General features: G+C 41.9%; 1 protein-coding gene across 7 annotated transcripts in view; it reads left to right on the top strand.

Annotated features, from left to right (window-relative positions):
* The window catches only part of FNDC7 (fibronectin type III domain containing 7), a 22,700-nt gene continuing 4,759 nt past the window's right edge, over positions 1-17,941 (top strand). For 2 of the 7 annotated variants that reach the window (XM_081865830.1, XM_081865828.1), the window contains exons 1-11: positions 1-90; positions 490-713; positions 2,023-2,041; positions 4,084-4,341; positions 7,854-8,108; positions 9,475-9,735; positions 10,327-10,584; positions 11,991-12,245; positions 14,306-14,563; positions 15,763-16,017; positions 17,227-17,481. In XM_081865830.1, coding sequence (XP_081721956.1) covers positions 651-713; positions 2,023-2,041; positions 4,084-4,341; positions 7,854-8,108; positions 9,475-9,735; positions 10,327-10,584; positions 11,991-12,245; positions 14,306-14,563; positions 15,763-16,017; positions 17,227-17,481 — 2,137 coding nt within the window. In that variant the 5' untranslated portion in view covers positions 1-90; positions 490-650. Of the gene's footprint in view, positions 91-489; positions 714-2,022; positions 2,056-3,162; positions 3,488-4,083; positions 4,342-7,853; positions 8,109-9,474; positions 9,736-10,326; positions 10,585-11,990; positions 12,246-14,305; positions 14,564-15,762; positions 16,018-17,226; positions 17,482-17,941 lie in introns of those variants that run through there. The other 5 variants (XM_081865834.1, XM_081865832.1, XM_081865829.1 and 2 more) reach the window with 5 other exon arrangements.

The raw sequence follows: 17,941 nt of genomic DNA, 5'->3' as shown, positions 1-17,941 counted from the left end.
CCCCACAAGGTCTGAGGGACAGTGGACCGGCCACCTGCTGAAAAAGTTTGCTGACCCCTGGTTTACTGCATTGTTATGCTGTGCCAGCCAGTAAGCGCATGTCTTTTTATATGTGAAATTGGCTACTTAGGAGACCATAAATATTTCCCATCGAAAGAGGGAATGAGAGTTAAGCATACTGTACATTCAAGTGGGAAATCGGGAGGTGTAACAGTATTATAGTACTAATCTATGCATATCTATTCAAAAGTACGTCCTATTGAATTCATTTGGACTGCAAGGGAAACATGTAGAGGATTGCAGGCTAAGGAACTGAAGCCACTTCTGGCTAAGAACTTGGATCAATTCTTTTATCAGTCAATAAGACAGAAGCAGTGGAGTGTAGCATTTGCCTCACTATTCAGCTAACTGTCATAAATAATTGTATTTGATTAAACAAAATAGGCAAGAATGCTTAACTGGAGTCAATCAATAATCCAGCTTTTATAGGCTAGCTGTAGCTAGAGGAGGAGCTACAAACTTGGAATGCTTTCACTGCCTCCAAGATTTACTGATTATTTTGGGTGGGAAGCTTATTCTTTTGTTAACTTCTGGCTGGTAATCTCATTATATCTGTAAGTGAACTGGGAATTAGAAGTCCAGCTTGAAGAATGATTGGCAGAAGATGTAAACATTTTATATTTTCTGGATTAATTTTCATCAACATTAAAATGGTAAGTCCAAACAGTTTATCTCTTAAGCATTTTCAGAAATAACTTGCTGCCTATTGAATTAATAAATTTAAATTTATTCTCAATATTTAAAAAAATACTCCTGTTTTTGAATGGTTTTGCTCTGGCTATGTGCAGCTTGAGTCAAAACATGTTAATTGTAATATCTTGCCAATAAATTACTTAATTATTTATTTTCTATGTATTATTTGGTGCAAACCTCTTGTAAGACCATGCAACAGGAAAACACATCTTTATTGCCATTTCAAAACTCAGGCAGTTTCAATCCACGAACAGTTTGAAAGGTATATTGCAATTGGCTAAAAGTTCATTTAATCTGTGTTGCTGGTAATAATGATTCATTTGTAACTCTGAAATCTCTTCTTCCTGTTAGAACCCTGGATGGAAAGCAGAGTTATGTGACCTCAGTACATTTATTTGGTGGCTATTTATTTAGGAAGCCGAGTAAGACTATTGGTCTATCTAGCTTAATATTATCTATGCTAAGTGGCAATGGCTCTCACCTGGGATGTTCACAGTCCTACCTTGAAATGCCAGGAGTTGAATCTGGGAGCTTCTGCATGCGAAGCATTGAGCCATGGCCCTTCCCATACCTCCTAGTAGGTTTTCTCTTGTGACTTTCCATTCAGCTTGTCAGAAGTAAATTGGATCAGGTAGTTTGCTCCACTGAATCCTGACTCTCAGGTTTTCAGCTAGTGCACCTTAGAACCAGTGGCCTCCAGTGCATATTGCATTCCTTTTCACATCAAAATACACATCTTCTTGCTAGAGATGGGAATCTGCATTTAGATAGGCAGCTACATCAGCAATATGAGATGGAAGTTTTCTTGTGCATGAGGTTTTCTCCTGTCAGATTTGATAGATTATGGGGATGAAACTTTAATTGAAAACAATGGGATATACGTCCAGCTAATGTGTTTGAGATTAGAATGCCTGTCTGTCCACAACTGGAAACTTTCCCTTTCTGGATCAATAGGCAGATTCAGGAGAGAAAGTTGAATTCATAATGTGATCTGCATACCAGTGTCAAATCTCATCAATAGCTTTGTAGAAGGCGTGGATTTAACAAGCCAGAATAAAATAATATATTATTGTGATTATTCTTTGTACTTGTTTTGCTCAAGAAAATAATGGACTGTAATGCTGCAATCCTAAACTCTAGGTAGTAAACCCCATTGAACATACTAGGACTTACTTACCAGTAAACTGCTTAGAAATCTGCTGTTAAGGGGGGCAGGGAAATCTGAAAAGAGTTTTCTCTGTGTTACTAATTTTCTACCATCTTTTTCAGATTCCTTCAGCGAACACAGGTAAAATCTGACAGGTATTTTTCTCTTGCCATTATTCTTTTTAGTGGGCCCCAGGAGAAAATTAAAGCCCATGTTTGGTAGACATCTTATTGTGCAACACAATGCAACAGTAAGGAAGTCCCACTGAGTTCAGTAGGGCTTGCTCCAAGGTATTGGATAGCAGTCAGGCATAGTAATCCAAACTCAGGAAGAAACAGAGTTGTGTGGCTCCATTATTGCATCTGAAGCCCTGTGGGCTAGGACAGACAGTGGGGCAGAGGGATTCAAGAATCTGGCCAGTTGGGTTTACACAACTTTTAAAATCCAGCAGGTTTTTGAACCCAGCAGATTTGAAGCCACTAATACCCCCACCCCCAAAACATCCCGTTTTGGGTCTCCCCATATTATGCTACTAGTACAACTACCTGGATGAAGATGGCTGGGCAAAGTTTGGAGTGGAGTCCCCCCCCCCCACCAGTGGTATTTGACAGAAATATACCTTCACACCATCCTAAACCTTGTTCTCCTGCCCAGTCATGAAAGTGGGGGTTTGGATTGTGCTCTTACAGTTTAATAAATATTGTTCCTTTTTTAATAAATATGTATAGGTTTATTTGCATAACTATCCAGTGTAAGTAGTCAATAGGTACAAATCACATGACTAGGATCAGGCTGTGAGTCAGTAAAACAGTGGCTATAATCCTAAAGACAAGGGGCGAGGATGAGAGTGCTATTAAAGTGATAGAAATGGTGCAAAACCAATTTCTCAAGAGACTGTTTTCCTTACCCAAGGGAACAGCAGCCTCACTCTTAAGCACGGAAGCTGGATGGCCAACGTTAACTGCAATAACTGATTGCACCATATTTAATGACTTGTAAAGACTGTCCTCCATGCCTTGCGAGTGCTTGCCAGCCCTGTGCAATGAGGAATTGGAAAACAGCCAATGGTGGAAATCTAACACCCAACGTTACTGGAACTCTTATTATTTCCATAAGCTAGAGATTATATCCATGGACAAATGCCAATTAAGGGATTGGTGCCACTGGACAGAATAACGACGTGATCTGCAAGCAATCAAATCCTCTAAATGCTCTCATTTGTTCCCCCTTCTAATAACAGTCCATTTTAGAGTCAGTTAGCTTTTACTGAGCTGCATTTTCAAGCTATACCCTCCGCCGACCTAGATGGATGATATAACAGGATACCATAGGAAGGCGGACTCTGTATATGTGGGCAACCGCAGGTGGAAGACATATTGCACTATTTACTATATTGCCCACTATACATTGGACCCAGGAGATGATTTTTCACCTTACCATCCGTACAGGAAAGATGTCTCTCCCCAGCAGAGAGGATCCTGTGGCTTCTTAGCGATGTAAACACTTCAGTGATTCATAAAGTCGCCCTTTTTGCTTTGGGAGCCAAAAAGATCAGAAAGAAGACCCTGGACAATATAGCAGAGAACTGTAAGAGAGATGCAGAGATCTAAACAGAGATCATTATTTGTGGCATGGCAACCCTTTTGCTTGTACTCATTTTTGATTCAGATTTGTCACGGCCAATGGCTAGTACAATAAAGTTATTTGGATTGGACTTAAAGTGTGTAGGTTGCATTAGGTTCCAAAACAATAAAAATTTGCATGTGAAGCTAGTAATTACAAACCCATGAATTAACAGGAATAACTACACAACAAATGCCTTTTAGTTTTATACCAGTTTAACTTCCAGAGTTTTCCTTAAAAAAAAAAAAAAAATCCAGGAAACTTGTAGTTGTGTTAGAAATACCTAACTTCCTTACAAAATTATAGGCTCCCAAAATTCCATGGGTGTAGGGAATGACTAATAAACTTACTTCTGGTGTTGATATTTCCCCCACCTTTCTAGATTGTAGCCTATGAGTGATAGCCAACTAAATCACAGAGCAGATCACTGAAATCAGTGGTTTAAAAGCCCTTTGATTTCAGTGAGACTACTCTTGAGTATGATTTTAATCGGACAACTCCCAGTGACTATTGCGTTTCAAGGTAAGGAGGCTGACTGTTCATGTGTATGCTTTTTGCAGGTTTCACTGTATCCGTTTACGATGTGACATCAAGAAGTGTTTATCTCCAGTGGCCCAAATTCCCCGGGGCCTTTTCATATAGAGCCATGGCAACCCCTTTGAACACAGTGGGACACTCCTCGTCAGCCCGTTTCAGTGACGTCACACTTGTAGGTGCTCTTGCATCTCTAGCTCCCAACACAATCCACACTGTGAAAGTGGACGCCATAGACAAGAATGGAGTTATACTGGCTGAGGCTCAGACTATGCAGTTAACGGGTTAGTATGAGATGGTTTAAAACAGAGTTGGGGAGCCTCAGGCCTAGGGGCCTCTCTATCTGGCTTTTGGCCTCCCCATAGGCCACAACCTGTCCTGAGGCCACACCATGACTAGCCCACTGATGAGGCAAGGTGAGGCGACCGCCTTGTGCGGCAGGATCCACAGGAATAGCAGTTCTGGCCTCTAAAGAATGCATTTCTGGCTGCAGGCCAGATCTGCCTTTTCCTCAGGAGTCCCCGAGCCCCATGCCGCCTTTATAGCAATCTATAGCAATAAGAGAAGCTGATGGTCTCCTCCTGCCCTTGGGAAGCAAATGGCTGGGTCTGTCCCCTGGGGTCTCCTGGGGGGCTGGACCCTCCTAGCACAGTTCAGTGTGTGCTTCTTTCCCTTACCCCACAACAGCCATTGGGTAAGGTTGATTTGATTCCCCCCTCCTTGTTCCCAATGTAGAACTTTGGAAGCGAGTGGCGCTGTGGTCTAAACCACTGAGCCTCTTGGGCTTGCCGATCAGAAGGTCGGCGGGTCGAATCCCTACGATGGAGTGAGCTCCCATTGCTCTGTCCCAGCTCCTGCCAACCTAGCAGTTCGAAACCACAATAGCGCAAGTAGATAAATAGGTACTGCTGTGGGGGGAAGGTAAACAGCGTTTCTGTGTGCTTGGGTTTCTGTCACAGTGTCCCGTTATGCCAGAAGTGGTTTAGTCATGCTAGCCACATGACCCAGAAAGCTGTCTGTGGATAAATGCTGGCTCCCTTGGCCTGCAAGCGAGATGAGCGCTGCAACCCCATAGTCGCCTTTGACTGGATGGTTAAATCCAGGGGACCTTTACCTTTACCTTTTACCTTTTAATGTAGAACTTACTCACCCCCTTGGTCCTGATGAAGATATTTCCCCTTTGTTTCTGACGTAGATCTTCACTTACCCTTCCTTCCCTGCCATGGGGGCCTCACAATTTTGTGGTTCACCTCAGGTGCCAAAATGTATCAGGATGGCCATCCTTTGCCGTCCCTGTTCTACCGCCTTCTTGCTGGCCAGGAAAGAGGGTTGTGTGTGTGCGTGTGTGTGTGTGTGAACCTCTGGCTTTTGCATGCCTCAAATGTAGCCTATAGTACAAAGGTAAGTCATGCCCATTACTCTCCCCACTTTTGCTTCTGCACCTGCCTGCTCCTAACATGTGCGGCTTGTAAAGCTGCTCACAAAATAAAGTGGTCTTCCCAGCTGAAAAATCTTTCCCACTCCTGGTTTTAATAAACAGAGTTGATTTACATATTCTTGTATAGTCCCAATAAAAGCTACCAGGCTTTTTCAGTCTTACATTATTATATTCTACTGAATCTTTAACAGAAAAATAAAAATAAAAATGCTGCTTTTCTGAATATAGTCAAGTTGCATAAGGCTGAAATCGTATACAGTGGTACCTCGGGTTACATACGTTTCAGGTTACATATGCTTCAGGTTATAGACTCCGCTAACCCAGAAATAGTACCTCGGGTTAAGAACTTTGCTTTAGGATGAGAACAGATATTGTGCTCCGGTGGCGCAGCAGCAGCGGGAGGCCCCATTAGCTAAAGTGGTGTCTCAGGTTAAGAACAGTTTCAGGTTAAGAATGGACCTCTGGAACGAATTAAGTACGTAAGCAGAGATACCACTGTATAACAACCATGGAACTCTATGGGATGTACTTCTAGGTATGCATGCATAGGACCATGCTAAAAATCCTATCAAAGTCAGTGAGACATAAGCAGCCTAACTATGAGCAGGATTGCACCAATGGCACTGTGAAACTTTGCCAGATGTGGGCATTTGATTACAAATCCGTTTTGCACTAGGCTGGGGGAGGGAGTTTGGATTGCGCAGAGGCGTTGCTCTGCCTAGTCCTGCAAGTCTCTGCCTACAGAGTGAGGCTGGCGCCACTCCACTGGTACAGAGCACCCTTTTCTGCTCATTGAATGGACTAGTGGAAGTGCCGCAGTGGAAGGTCCCAAAATTGGTTGGAGAGAGGGAGTGACTGAGGCAGTCAGGGATCCATTGGATTCCATGATGGCTCCACTGCTTTCATGTGGTGGCATCAGGCCTGATAGGGTTCTGATCACTGTGCCAACATCTGAGAAATGGATAGCAATGCTTCTTTATTAATTTTTTTAAAAGAATGCTTTGCATACTTACACATGGTGGGAAAGGGAGACATATCTGACCAGCTGGCTGAATAGCACTGAATGAAAGAATGTCTTGGCTTAGTACAATGGAAATACTGTTCTTTAAGAGCTTGTTGTGCTTGCAGAAGAACAGCTCCTGTAATATTGCCAAACTCTCTGAAAACCTATTTTTATTTGTTATGAAATTGCTGGCTGTGTTTCAAAACACAAGCTTACATTTTAGATGCCTTTTAATTTAATTTTATTTAATGTTATTTCTTAATTTAGTTAAACAGAGTATAAGTCATTTACAGCCATGTTATAGGTTCTTACTCCTCCTGTTTTGTTTTTAAAGCTCTACTGCAGTACTTCCAGACTGCTTATATGGAATAATTTTTATCTGAATTAAAAGTGGGGATACTTCAGTAATTTACTTCACTCTTACACTTGGATAGGTTTAGTTCTACATTGTGTAAAAGGTCCCACTTCCAATGTTACTGCATGAAGCACTGTTCTTACAGGGACACAAGCAAATTACCCAGGCCCAGATCAGACTATTTGTCCATGTAGCCCATAATACTTTGACTGACAGTAGCTCTCCAAAGGCTCTTGTAGAGGTCTTTCCTACTATCTGCTGCCTGATTCTTTTTGACTGGGCCTGCCAGGGATTGAACCTGAGATGTTTTGCATGCAAAGCATGCATTCTACTGTATCCCGCTTCTGTGGCTCCACATTGCAGAGGTCATTCCTGGTCAGCAAGTTGTCCTCAGGTAAGCTTGTCTTTCCTACTGAGGTTGTCACTGAGGACCTCCTGAGTGGCTTCCAATAATTTCCCAGAATTTCCCAGCCTTCTGGGCTCCAAAGGGGCTAAAGCATATTCCATTGGAGTGCAGTACAGATGTGACTCCCATCTTCATCCCTGGAACTGCCCAATGACTTTGTCCAATCCAAATGAATAAATCATCCAGCGATGTACCAGATGCTGCTGTGCCAGTGGCCAATGCAGCCATACCTGTACAATGGCTCTGTGCCATAAGTTGCAGAGTGCCAAAACCTCTGGCTAAATGATGTGTGTGAGTTAGGAACCCTTGGCATGCCCGCAGGTCCTAGCAATGTTTTATTCTATACCACTCAAGTGCTTTTCCCAGGACAAAGAGGAATACAATTTTTAAGGCACACATTGCTTGTCTTGTTCTCGCACTAGAGACTGCTAAACTAATATGTGTTACCAACAGAATAATGAGAAATGAAAAGAGAGCCATCAAAACCATGTCCTTCTGGAGCTGATACTTTGGGAATAAACAGCCACATTCAACTATGCAAAGTCATGCCCTTGCATGTCAACATGTTATTCCTCTTCTTTTGTTTTTTTTAAGCTCCTGAGATTCCGACTATTGAACAAGCTTATTCAAAATTGAGTAACAGTATCACAGTGGAATGGGCATCTGTCGCGGGGGCTTCAAGTTACCTGCTGACAGCACAGGATGGAGAATCATTCATTGAAACAGTAGTCACAAACTCACCAGGCACTGTGACTGGGCTGAAGGCTGCTACACTGTATAAAATCACAATCCGATCTATAAACACTGGAGGAAGAAGCCAGCCTTCACCTTCAAAGAAAGCAAAGACAGGTATCTTTTCATCTCATTTAGACACCGCATATGTTAGGTATTAAGGATACATTCGCAACCGAATTGTTTCACATCCTTCCTCGTTCATTTTAATCTGACTTCTGATTTAGGTTTGGAAGGAAGACTACACTAATAACCTTGACTAACTCTCTATTTCTTGGAATCAACAGGGAGAATACCTCCTTTTTATCTTTCTAGGTCCCTCATTGGCTTTTGACGCAGGATCATTACCATGCAAGAAAGAGCCTTTACAGTGGTGGCCCCCCCGTTTTTGGAATGCTCTCTCCAAGGAAGCACACTTGGTACCTTCACTGTCAGTTTTTATGCACCAGGCTTATATATATATTTATTATAGAGGTCTTTGCAAATTAAGTGACCCTCTACTGTGCTTCTCATATTTTAGTAGGTAGGCTGGGACTTTTCATTATTGTATTGTTGGATTAGGTTTTTAACAATTTTGTATTGGATTTAAATTCTCTGCATTTTAATTGATCTTATCTGTATTCTATCTTCTGAAGTTGCTTTGAAACTTTGTTTGTAAAAACCAGTGGATGCAGGTAAACAACAACAACAACCTTGCTGTTTCCTCTTCAAAATCTTGGCATCTAAGGAGCATGAAACTGTTCTACTGTTTCCCTAGGCCTTTCCAGACAGTGGAACTTGGTTAATATTATTTAACACTTAGGCACCTACCCCACCCCATCCCGCTTTGAGCTTTTTAGAAGTCTTTTCTATTGTCTGTGTTGTTCAATTAATAGCCATATGACACTGGAAGAGATCATTTGAATGTACCGGTACTTTCCCTATACAGTGGTACCTCGGGTTACATACGCTTCAGGTTACATACTCTTCAGGTTACATTCGCTTCAGGTTACCGTCTCCCCTAACCCAGAAATAGTGCTTCAGGTTAAGAACTTTGCTTCAGGATAAGAACAGAAATCGTGCTCCGGCAGCGCGGCGGCAGCAGGAGGCCCCATTAGCTAAAGTGGTGCTTCAAGTTAAGAACAGTTTCAGGTTAAGAACGGACCTCCGGAACGAATTAAGTACTTAACTCAAGGTACCACTGTATGGACCCTCCTCATGATCTATTTTTGTCTGACGGGGAGGCAGCAGCAATTAAAGTATTGGACCATCCCTGCCATTCATTTTACAAGGAATGTTTACTGAACTGTGGTTATTTGTATGCTTGCTTCACAATTGATAGATGTATACCATGCATTTATTTTGTACTCAGCTGTGCATACCTGAGTACAAATCATCATCTGGGAAACATCTCTAATGATGCAAACATAGAATCATATATTGTCCACATCTGCACAGGCACAAAATCCCACTAAACCTAACGTATCTTTTTGCTTATTCACAGTGCTCGCTGCACCAATCCTGACAGCAAGTTCCCAAAGTTATGACAACATTGTTGTGAGTTGGAGAGCTGTATATATGGCTGTTGGATTCTTTGTGTCTATCATGAGATCTGATGGTTTGGGGAGCATGTTGAAAGAAAACACCACAAACAACTCCTTGATATTTTCCAGTCTAGACCCAGGAACTCTCTATACTATCAAGGCACATGCTTGGGATGCTAATGGGATACCTGGAGATGACTTCACCTACAACCAAAGAACAAGTAAGAGGAAGCTGGAAAGCCAAGCCAACACTTGCTGTCAAGGAGGAGTCAGATAAATGTGACAATCAGTAAAGAAAGGTTTACACCTATGGCACTACTCATGGACTTAAAATGAAAGGGAAAAGAGTTTGGATGACTATTTAGTTTCAAATGTAACTGCGTGAATTTGTCCTGGCCATTGGAGACAGTGGGTTTTATCCAATGAAGTCATGACAGTGGGTTTTATCCAATGAAGTCATTGCATGCCTCTCCTCCTGCTGCACGCTGCTGCACCCCTCCGATATCTGCTCTGGTGGTTTCCCCAACCCACTGGAGCAGATTTGAGAGGGCTGCAGGCAGTGAATGGGGGAGAAAAAGGAGAGTTCCACTGTATGAGCATTCTGCTAGTATGAGGATTTCATTGGATTTGACCTAATAAAAGAGGAGTTACATATATTCCCTGTGCATTATTAAAGTCAAGCATAAAACCATGCACATAAAATCAGCACCAGAAATCCAGATACATATATACCATTTGTGTCTGAAACACCATTCAGCCTTATTTTTATTCGAGAGATTTATTTTGTTTTGTTTTGTTTTGTTTTGTTTTAGGGCCTCATGCACCAGGAGATGTTCAAGTAGTTTTTGACAGTGGAGCGTTGAGAGCTGCTGTTTCGTTCACACTAGCAGAAGGTGCTTCCAGTTACCTCATTGCAGCCCACAGCGGCACCTCCAGAGTAAACTGCAGTACAATGTCCAGTTCCTGCACTATTCCATCGCTTGAGTGTGGGGTAGAGTATTCCCTGTCTGTTGTAGCAAGCAATGAGGCTGGTTCCAGCACACCTACAGAGGCTGTGACTTTCAGGACTGGTAGGTGATCTTTAGCAGCTCATATGCACTGTTCATGGTATATGGAGGAGTGTATGCTTTGAAGAATACCACAAGCTTAATACAATTGCCAGTGGATGATAGGTGTCAGGGAAAAGAGATAATAGTTTCTGCTTTCTTTTAAGGAAAATAATTGCGTAGGGGAAAAAGACAAGTAAATGGTGCACAATAGATGTTTATAAAAAGATGAGTTTGGTAGAGGAAACTGATTTTGAGAAACTTTTCACCATTTGTCTTGTCTAAGGAAAAGAAAAAACAAATGTGGAGGGGGAAAGCATTGTTCAGTACAGTAGACATTCGCCATTATAACTTATTGTAATTTATTATTTCAGTGACTGTATTTCAGGAAAGGGGAACCTTTGGTGCCATCTGGTCCCAGTCCCCTGCTGTAAATATAATTGAATATTGGATGCTGGGGACAAACAACAGAGGGAGGGCTATTGTCTTTATGTTTTGCTGTTGGGCCTTTGAGAGGCATCTAGTTGGCTACTGTTGGAAATAGTACGCAGGGCTAGACAGACACTTTGTCTTTATCCTAAGAAGTGAAGGAGATTATTTGAAGTCTGCAAACAGGAAGCAAATCAGGAACCATTTTTGCTGGGTTCATTTGCATGACAGTTTTGAAATGGCTCAGATGTTCACGCTTTCAGTGTATTTCTGAATCTTGCAGTCTCTATGTATGTCTGAGTCTTCACGCCTGTCTGCACCCTTTCCCTTTTCTGATCATTTTCGTACCAGAAGGTGATTGCAAGATCAATATGTGCAAACAAACCGCACAGCAATGTTCAAAAGGTGGGTGTGGAATAAAAGGTACAAATTCCACCTACTTCTCCACCTTTCAGGTGTTGAGACAGGCTTAGCACACAAATCCGTTTCTCAATACGCAGCCCAGATTTTTGGTATGTGTGTGTAGATGATTCCCTCCTAACACACAAAATACCCAGCAATGTTGCTGCTGCTTAATGAAATGGTCCTAAATTGAAAAATGCATGCTAAATTATAAAGGCAGGCTTGTGATAGATGCCTCTGCTTCTGGGTTAGTGCTGCTGCTTTTGCTCATAAGTGCGATTACTAATATCCCTGGAAAGGGCAGGTATCTTTTCCTTCAAAAGCTTCTACTGATAATTACATCTGCTGTGCAAATTGCACAGCATGGATTGATCTTTGCAGTCACTATAATTAGCTGTATGTGCTCTGGGGCACAGCAAGAGCTGAAACCTTCAGCACATGTGGACTTATTAGATCAGATGTTCTACAAAAGCATATCCAATCCATTGGTTATGCACCAGTTGGGGATTTCCTAATGGTCTTATTGGAGTTTTCTAATAGCTGCACTATTCAACTATGAGAATATGATAATTATTTTTGTTGAAAATTTGACTTTTCAGTGCCTTGTGCTCCAGAAAGTATAATAATTGAAGAGGATGAGCCAGGCTACATGGCAGTGTCATGGTCAGATGTTGACCTGGGTGATTATTATGTGGTCTTTGTGAAAAGCGATGATGGCTTGGAGGTGCACTGCAACACATCACATACCCAGTGTCACTTCCAATCAGACTGTGGCTTCACCTATTTTATTAGTGTCTTTGCCTATAACAAGGCAGGGCAGAGTCCATTAGGTGACATATTTAACTATACTACAGGTAAGTGCCAGTTTACTTTTTGCATGTATATTTGGTATATCTGCATGGGCATTATATAAAGCTAGAAACAAGCTTTGAGTGGTGAAATAGCTCCGTGCTTGTGTGTTTGTGTATTCACATGTTTTTTAAGATGAAATGGAATATAAGGGATTCCAAGATGAGACAAAGTAGCTTCATCTTTACATAACAGTTAGGGCTGGTGACACGTAGGTGACCCAGCAAAAATTAGCACTCTAAGACAGGGGTTGTCAACCTGGTCCCTACTGCCCACTAGTGGACATTTCAGGGTTCTAGGTGGGCGGTAGGGGGTTCTACAGCACAAGCTGAATCCTCCTTCTATCGAGCACTGGTGGGTGGTAAGGAAATTTTACCCTCAAGAAATATGCATTAGTGAGAGGTAGGTATAAAAAGGTTGACTACCCCTGCTCTAAAAGCTTCACTATCTGTTCCTGAAGGATGAATGGCTCAGACTAAGAAGCCAAGCTAGTCTCATCTCTCCTCCAGACAACCTGTTTATTCAGCTTTCATCTTGAATTGCTTGCACAAAGCTTACTGTACATGGTGGATAGATTTTGTCCAGTCTTAAGTGAGCATCCATTCTTCCCATTAATTGTTAGCTCATCCCAGACTTTTTAACACACTTTCCAGACTGCAAAAAGACCATTTTGGGGGAAGTGGATTTGTCCTGCTAGGGTGACAGAATGCTTTCATCCACTTCAATTTGCAAACTTAAAGTACAGTGGTACCTCGGGTTAAGTACTTAATTCGTTCCGGAGGTCCGTTCTTAAACTGAAACTGTTCTTAACCTGAAGCACCACTTTAGCTATTGGGGCCTCCCGCTGCCGCTGTGCTGCCGGAGCACGATTTCTGTTCTCATCCTGAAGCAAAGTTCTTAACCCGAGGTAATATTTCTGGGTTAGCGGAGTCTGTAACCTGAAGCGTATGTAACCCGAGGTACCACTGTACTGTTATGTATTTGAATCCATTCCAGAAAATACAGACCATCAGTAACTTAATAGGACAAGGTGGTACCCTGTTAGTATTGTATAATATGAGCCCTGCTGAGTTAATAGCTGCATCCCCACCACCTGCAGTGATGGTGTTGAAGTGCAGCAAAATGTGGATCAGCAGTCCATCTGTTAAACTACCAGCATAGTACAGAGATGAAGACCCCAGGGCTCCAGAGTCTGTTTTGAGATGCTTGTCCAAGTGACTTCACATAACAATCATTGCATCAAGAACTAGTTGGTTAACCTCTAATATATTCCTAAATATTGCACTGATCCTGGCCCGACTGCACTGACTTAGTTTCCAGGCCCAATTCAAAGTGCTGGTTTTTACCTATAGAGCCTTAAATGGCTCAGGACTACAATACCTCAAGGACCACCTCTCTCTCTATGAACTGACGCAGACCTTCTCCGTGAGCCCTCTCCATGAGAGATCCAAAGGGCGGCAACACAGGAATGGGCTGTTCCTGCGGTGGCAACTCGTTTGTAGAATGCACTCCCCAAGGAGGCTTGCCTGGCGGTGTTATGTACTGAAGTTCTCACCCTGGGCCAACAGGGGGATACTGTAGATAGTTTTCACTCAGGTCCACATATGCAAATAAGGAATCGAAAGTGACGTTCAGTGATTGGATAGTTACAGAAAATGGTTACTGTTGCGTTCTAGTGGAGCTCTATATAAGCAGGCTGGCTGAACCCTTCAGTTCAGTTCAGTTCTGGCCTGTGAATAAACAAGAGCTGTTTGAAGAATCACTGTGTCGTCTGATATGTTCACCCACAACTTAACAGGCACCTTCATTACATATCTTTAGGCACCAGGTGAAAATGTTTCTCTTCAGGTGTTTGGCTGATTAACATTCTATGGCCTTCTGTGTGTCAGTGGGGAGGGGTGTTATTGGTTTGTTTTGCTTGTGTTTTCATTTTATTATATATTTTGTGTTGTCATTTTGTATTTCTATGTTGTGAACCGCCCTGTGATCTGCCAATGAAAGGTGGTATGCAAATTGAATGAATAGTAAAATAAATATTGCCGCATTTCCCCCTTTTTCCCTTTAGCACCTTGCTGCCCCAGTGATGTTAACCCAGTGTTCATTTCCAGTGATACAGTTCAGATTGTTTGGTCTCCTGTCCGTGGTGCTGAAATGTATGAAACCAAAGCTGTGGATTGGACCAACGAATTGCTATGCAATGATACTGCGACAGTTTGCACCCTTTCTGCACTCCAGTGTAACACCCAGTACAATATAACTGTTTATTCATTCAGTGAAATTAGAGGCAGCAATACATCATGCACATCTAAACACGTGGCAACAGGTACTATTTCAGTTTACAATTTACAAGTTTCAATTTACAAGTTAAAAAGTAACTGTACAAGCTGTAAAGGTGAACCAGTACTGCATTGTAACTCATATATTGGAACTATTGGAACTGAACTGAGTATATTTGTCATACTGTTTTGAGTGGAAGGAAATATCTAGTGGAATTTCTGAGTTCAGACTGCTGTTTCAAAATCTGATCTCTGTTTTGTTTTGCATACTCATCAATCTCATGTATGTTTTGCTGGATTGCACCACTCCCAGACTGCACTTCTGGGAGATAAAATATTTAAGTGCTCTCCCGTTTAAAATATTTTGCGTATATAAAGCTAACATGTCAGGGACATTTTGAGATAGCATTCCCCCAACACACTAGCTCTGAATATGCAGGATGGTTTTGTTTGTGCTGTTCTGACATCTTAAGTACACTCCAGCTGTGTGTTTTGACTCTGGGATTAACATTTCCAGTAGGCATTTTGATTTGCAAAACTTTAGGTCACTGATTCTTTTAGAGATGCAATCCTAGCCATTCTTGTAATTTAAATGCTAAGTATGATTTACTGCCAACTTCAAATAAAAATGTTCATTGCTGTTGTTGCTGCTGCTAACAACTGTGTCTCAAAGGAGTTTTTTAAAAACCTGACTTTAGTCTGTCAAACCAAACAGAACATGGATCTAATGCCTTTGGTTTTTGGGCAGGTCTTTGTACCAAGAATGGGAAACTGACCCTTCATATGAAGCTCTGCTAACATGGCCAATGGTCAGGAATGAAGGAGTCCAACAACTTATAGAAAAACCCCAGTTCCCCATCCTTGCTCTATATATCAGCATTGTACAACAACTTGTTGCCCTGAGCCCCTGAGTTTGCACATAAAACACTATGGCATTATGGCAGTTAAGCCGCTACTAACCCCTCTAATTTGGTACCCTAAGACCTTTTAGGACTTTCAACTGAATGTGCTATGGAGAATGTATTTATTTTAAGGTTGGTTTTCTAAAGACTGAAAATACACCCACATGCAAATTTAAGTGAACTGTTTTGGGAGGGGAGCAAACCTTGGACAGAGAGGAGACAGCCTTTGTAACACTGGGTTTTTTTAAGATCATAGATTCTTAATAATCCACAGCTGTCTTAGTGCAACATAAAATCCATAAATAAGAATGCAGTTTGAATTTGCTCCATCTAAAATCTTTCAGCTCCATGTAGTCCGGAAATAATAAGTGTCTCAAAGGATGCTCTTTCTGTAATTAGTGTGCACTGGCACGCCAATAATGATGAAGCAATGTACACAGTCACTGCCAAAGGAGAGGCAGGAATTTGGCATTGTGCAAGCTCTGGAAATTCATGCACCATCCATAATCTTCCATGTGGGTCACTGTTCTCTGTCAGCACTGTAGCAAGCACAGAAGCAGGTCACAGCTTGCCTAGTTACAGTGTGCCTTTGGAGACAGGTAAGTTACAATTGCTGAGATGTTATTTACCTTTTAGGTATCGCTCCCATTTCATAACAGGGGACAGCAGCTCATAATCTGAGCTGAAGTTTGAACCAAGGTCGCCCATATCCAAATACAACATCTGCTGGCTAACACTGACTTCTCCTTATGTATCACAGATAGATTGGGAGTCATAGTACTTGCAGTATTTCAAAGGATATTCAAAGTATATACAAACAGTTGATCAAATATAGTTAGTGATTGGACCAGCTCATACTGCCTCTTCGGGTACCAGGGGTGAACTTAAGTCTTTCAGATTTCAGTGGCACTCTGTGTGAGGCCATAATTTGGCACTCCTATAGTCTGCCTTCCATTCTGCTCATGTACTACATTAATTTCAGTGGGTCTAGTCACTAAATCCCACCCAAGATGTATCATGGATCAATAATTAGATTATTAAACAACTTCCAAATTTAATGAAAATTTCTGTGTATTTTTAAAGAATTCATATAGTTTGCATGGAGATTTAAAAAAAATTAGTCTCAGTAATGATTTATGTCTGCTATCAGGGCAAACTGTTCCACTTGATGCGTGTAGGTGGCCATATGGGGCAGAGATGGGGAACCTCCAGATGCTGTTGGAGTCCATCAGTCCCAGCCAGAATGGCCAATGGCCATGGATGATGGGAATTGTAGTTCTTGGTTCTCCCTGATCTAGGGTGACTGAAGGAAAAAAATATGATGCAGGAAATAAAAAGTGGGGGTGGGGTAGTATTTAACAAATAAATATAAAAAAATCAGCACAGTATATTTATTTTCAGTATATTTATGGTGGCAGCTAGTCTGCCTGTTGGAACCTTTTTCTTTATATCCTTATCAGTGGTTGCTATAGAAATTTGGAAGGCATAAATTATTTATGGTGCTAAGCTCCTTTCTTTTGTTACAGACTGTACTGCAACAGCATACCTGAACCTATTATTTGTCCGTGACACCCCACAGAACCCCCGATTTGTTCTCTGTTTACCTGATATATGTCCTTCATATCTATTAGAAACTGCAATGAATAAGTAAAAAAATATGGTGACCAGTTAAAAGCTTGTGATGCAGGCAGCAATTGGGAATAATTTTAAATTTTCAACTAAAGTGCCAAAATATCCCCTAAGAATGTAGTTCTGTGCATGGAGTAAATACACGCACAATCACTTACTAGGTATTTTCTTCTTTCAAGCACCTTGCTGCCCAGTGGATCTGACAGTAACTCAAGTGACACAGTCTGTAACAAACATCAGCTGGTCTATTGGGACTGGCGCAAAGACGTACATAGCAATTCTGGAATCGCACAAAGGACATGCCAGGTGTCACACACTCCAAAACTATTGCCTCTTGGGATGCATTACATGTGGAACCAACTACAGTGTGTCTATCAAAGCGATCAGTGAAACAGGCTTAACATCAGATTGCATATACAAAGGATTTTCTTCTAGTAAGTATGTGAAAATGTATTTTTAAGTACCAGCATGGTATTTCTACATTTCCACCCTCAGGTTAAATGCTCAAACTATGCTCATTGGTTTGGATCCTGAAGTTGGACGGAAGCTTGCAGAAGGGGGCTGCCCTCCCTTCCTGTGTGTGTCCCTCTTTCCAGAGGGTTAAGACTCCTGGAATGCTGTGGAGAACAGAGGAAACAACATTGGGCAAAACAAGGCGAGGCATCTCTCCTTGCTTTGGGCAAGTTTCCTATTTCTACAGCAAACCACCCCCATCCCATCCTGCACTGTTCAGAAGGGTCCCATGACACTCTTGAGAGACTTTTCAGAGGGAACCAGAGGGCTGAAAAAGCTCACTTCTGGGAATCCACTGCTGCTTGCGGTTTTCTGGGCCTAGCCATTCCTAGATTACTGTCCTAAAGGTAAAGGTAAAGGGACCCCTGACCATTAGGTCCA

This window comes from Podarcis erhardii (genome assembly GCF_964252035.2).
Source record: "Podarcis erhardii genome assembly, chromosome: 6".
Lineage (NCBI taxonomy): Eukaryota > Metazoa > Chordata > Lepidosauria > Squamata > Lacertidae > Podarcis > Podarcis erhardii.
The sequence above is the reverse complement of the archived record's forward strand: the minus strand, read 5'-3'. Positions and strand labels throughout refer to the sequence as shown.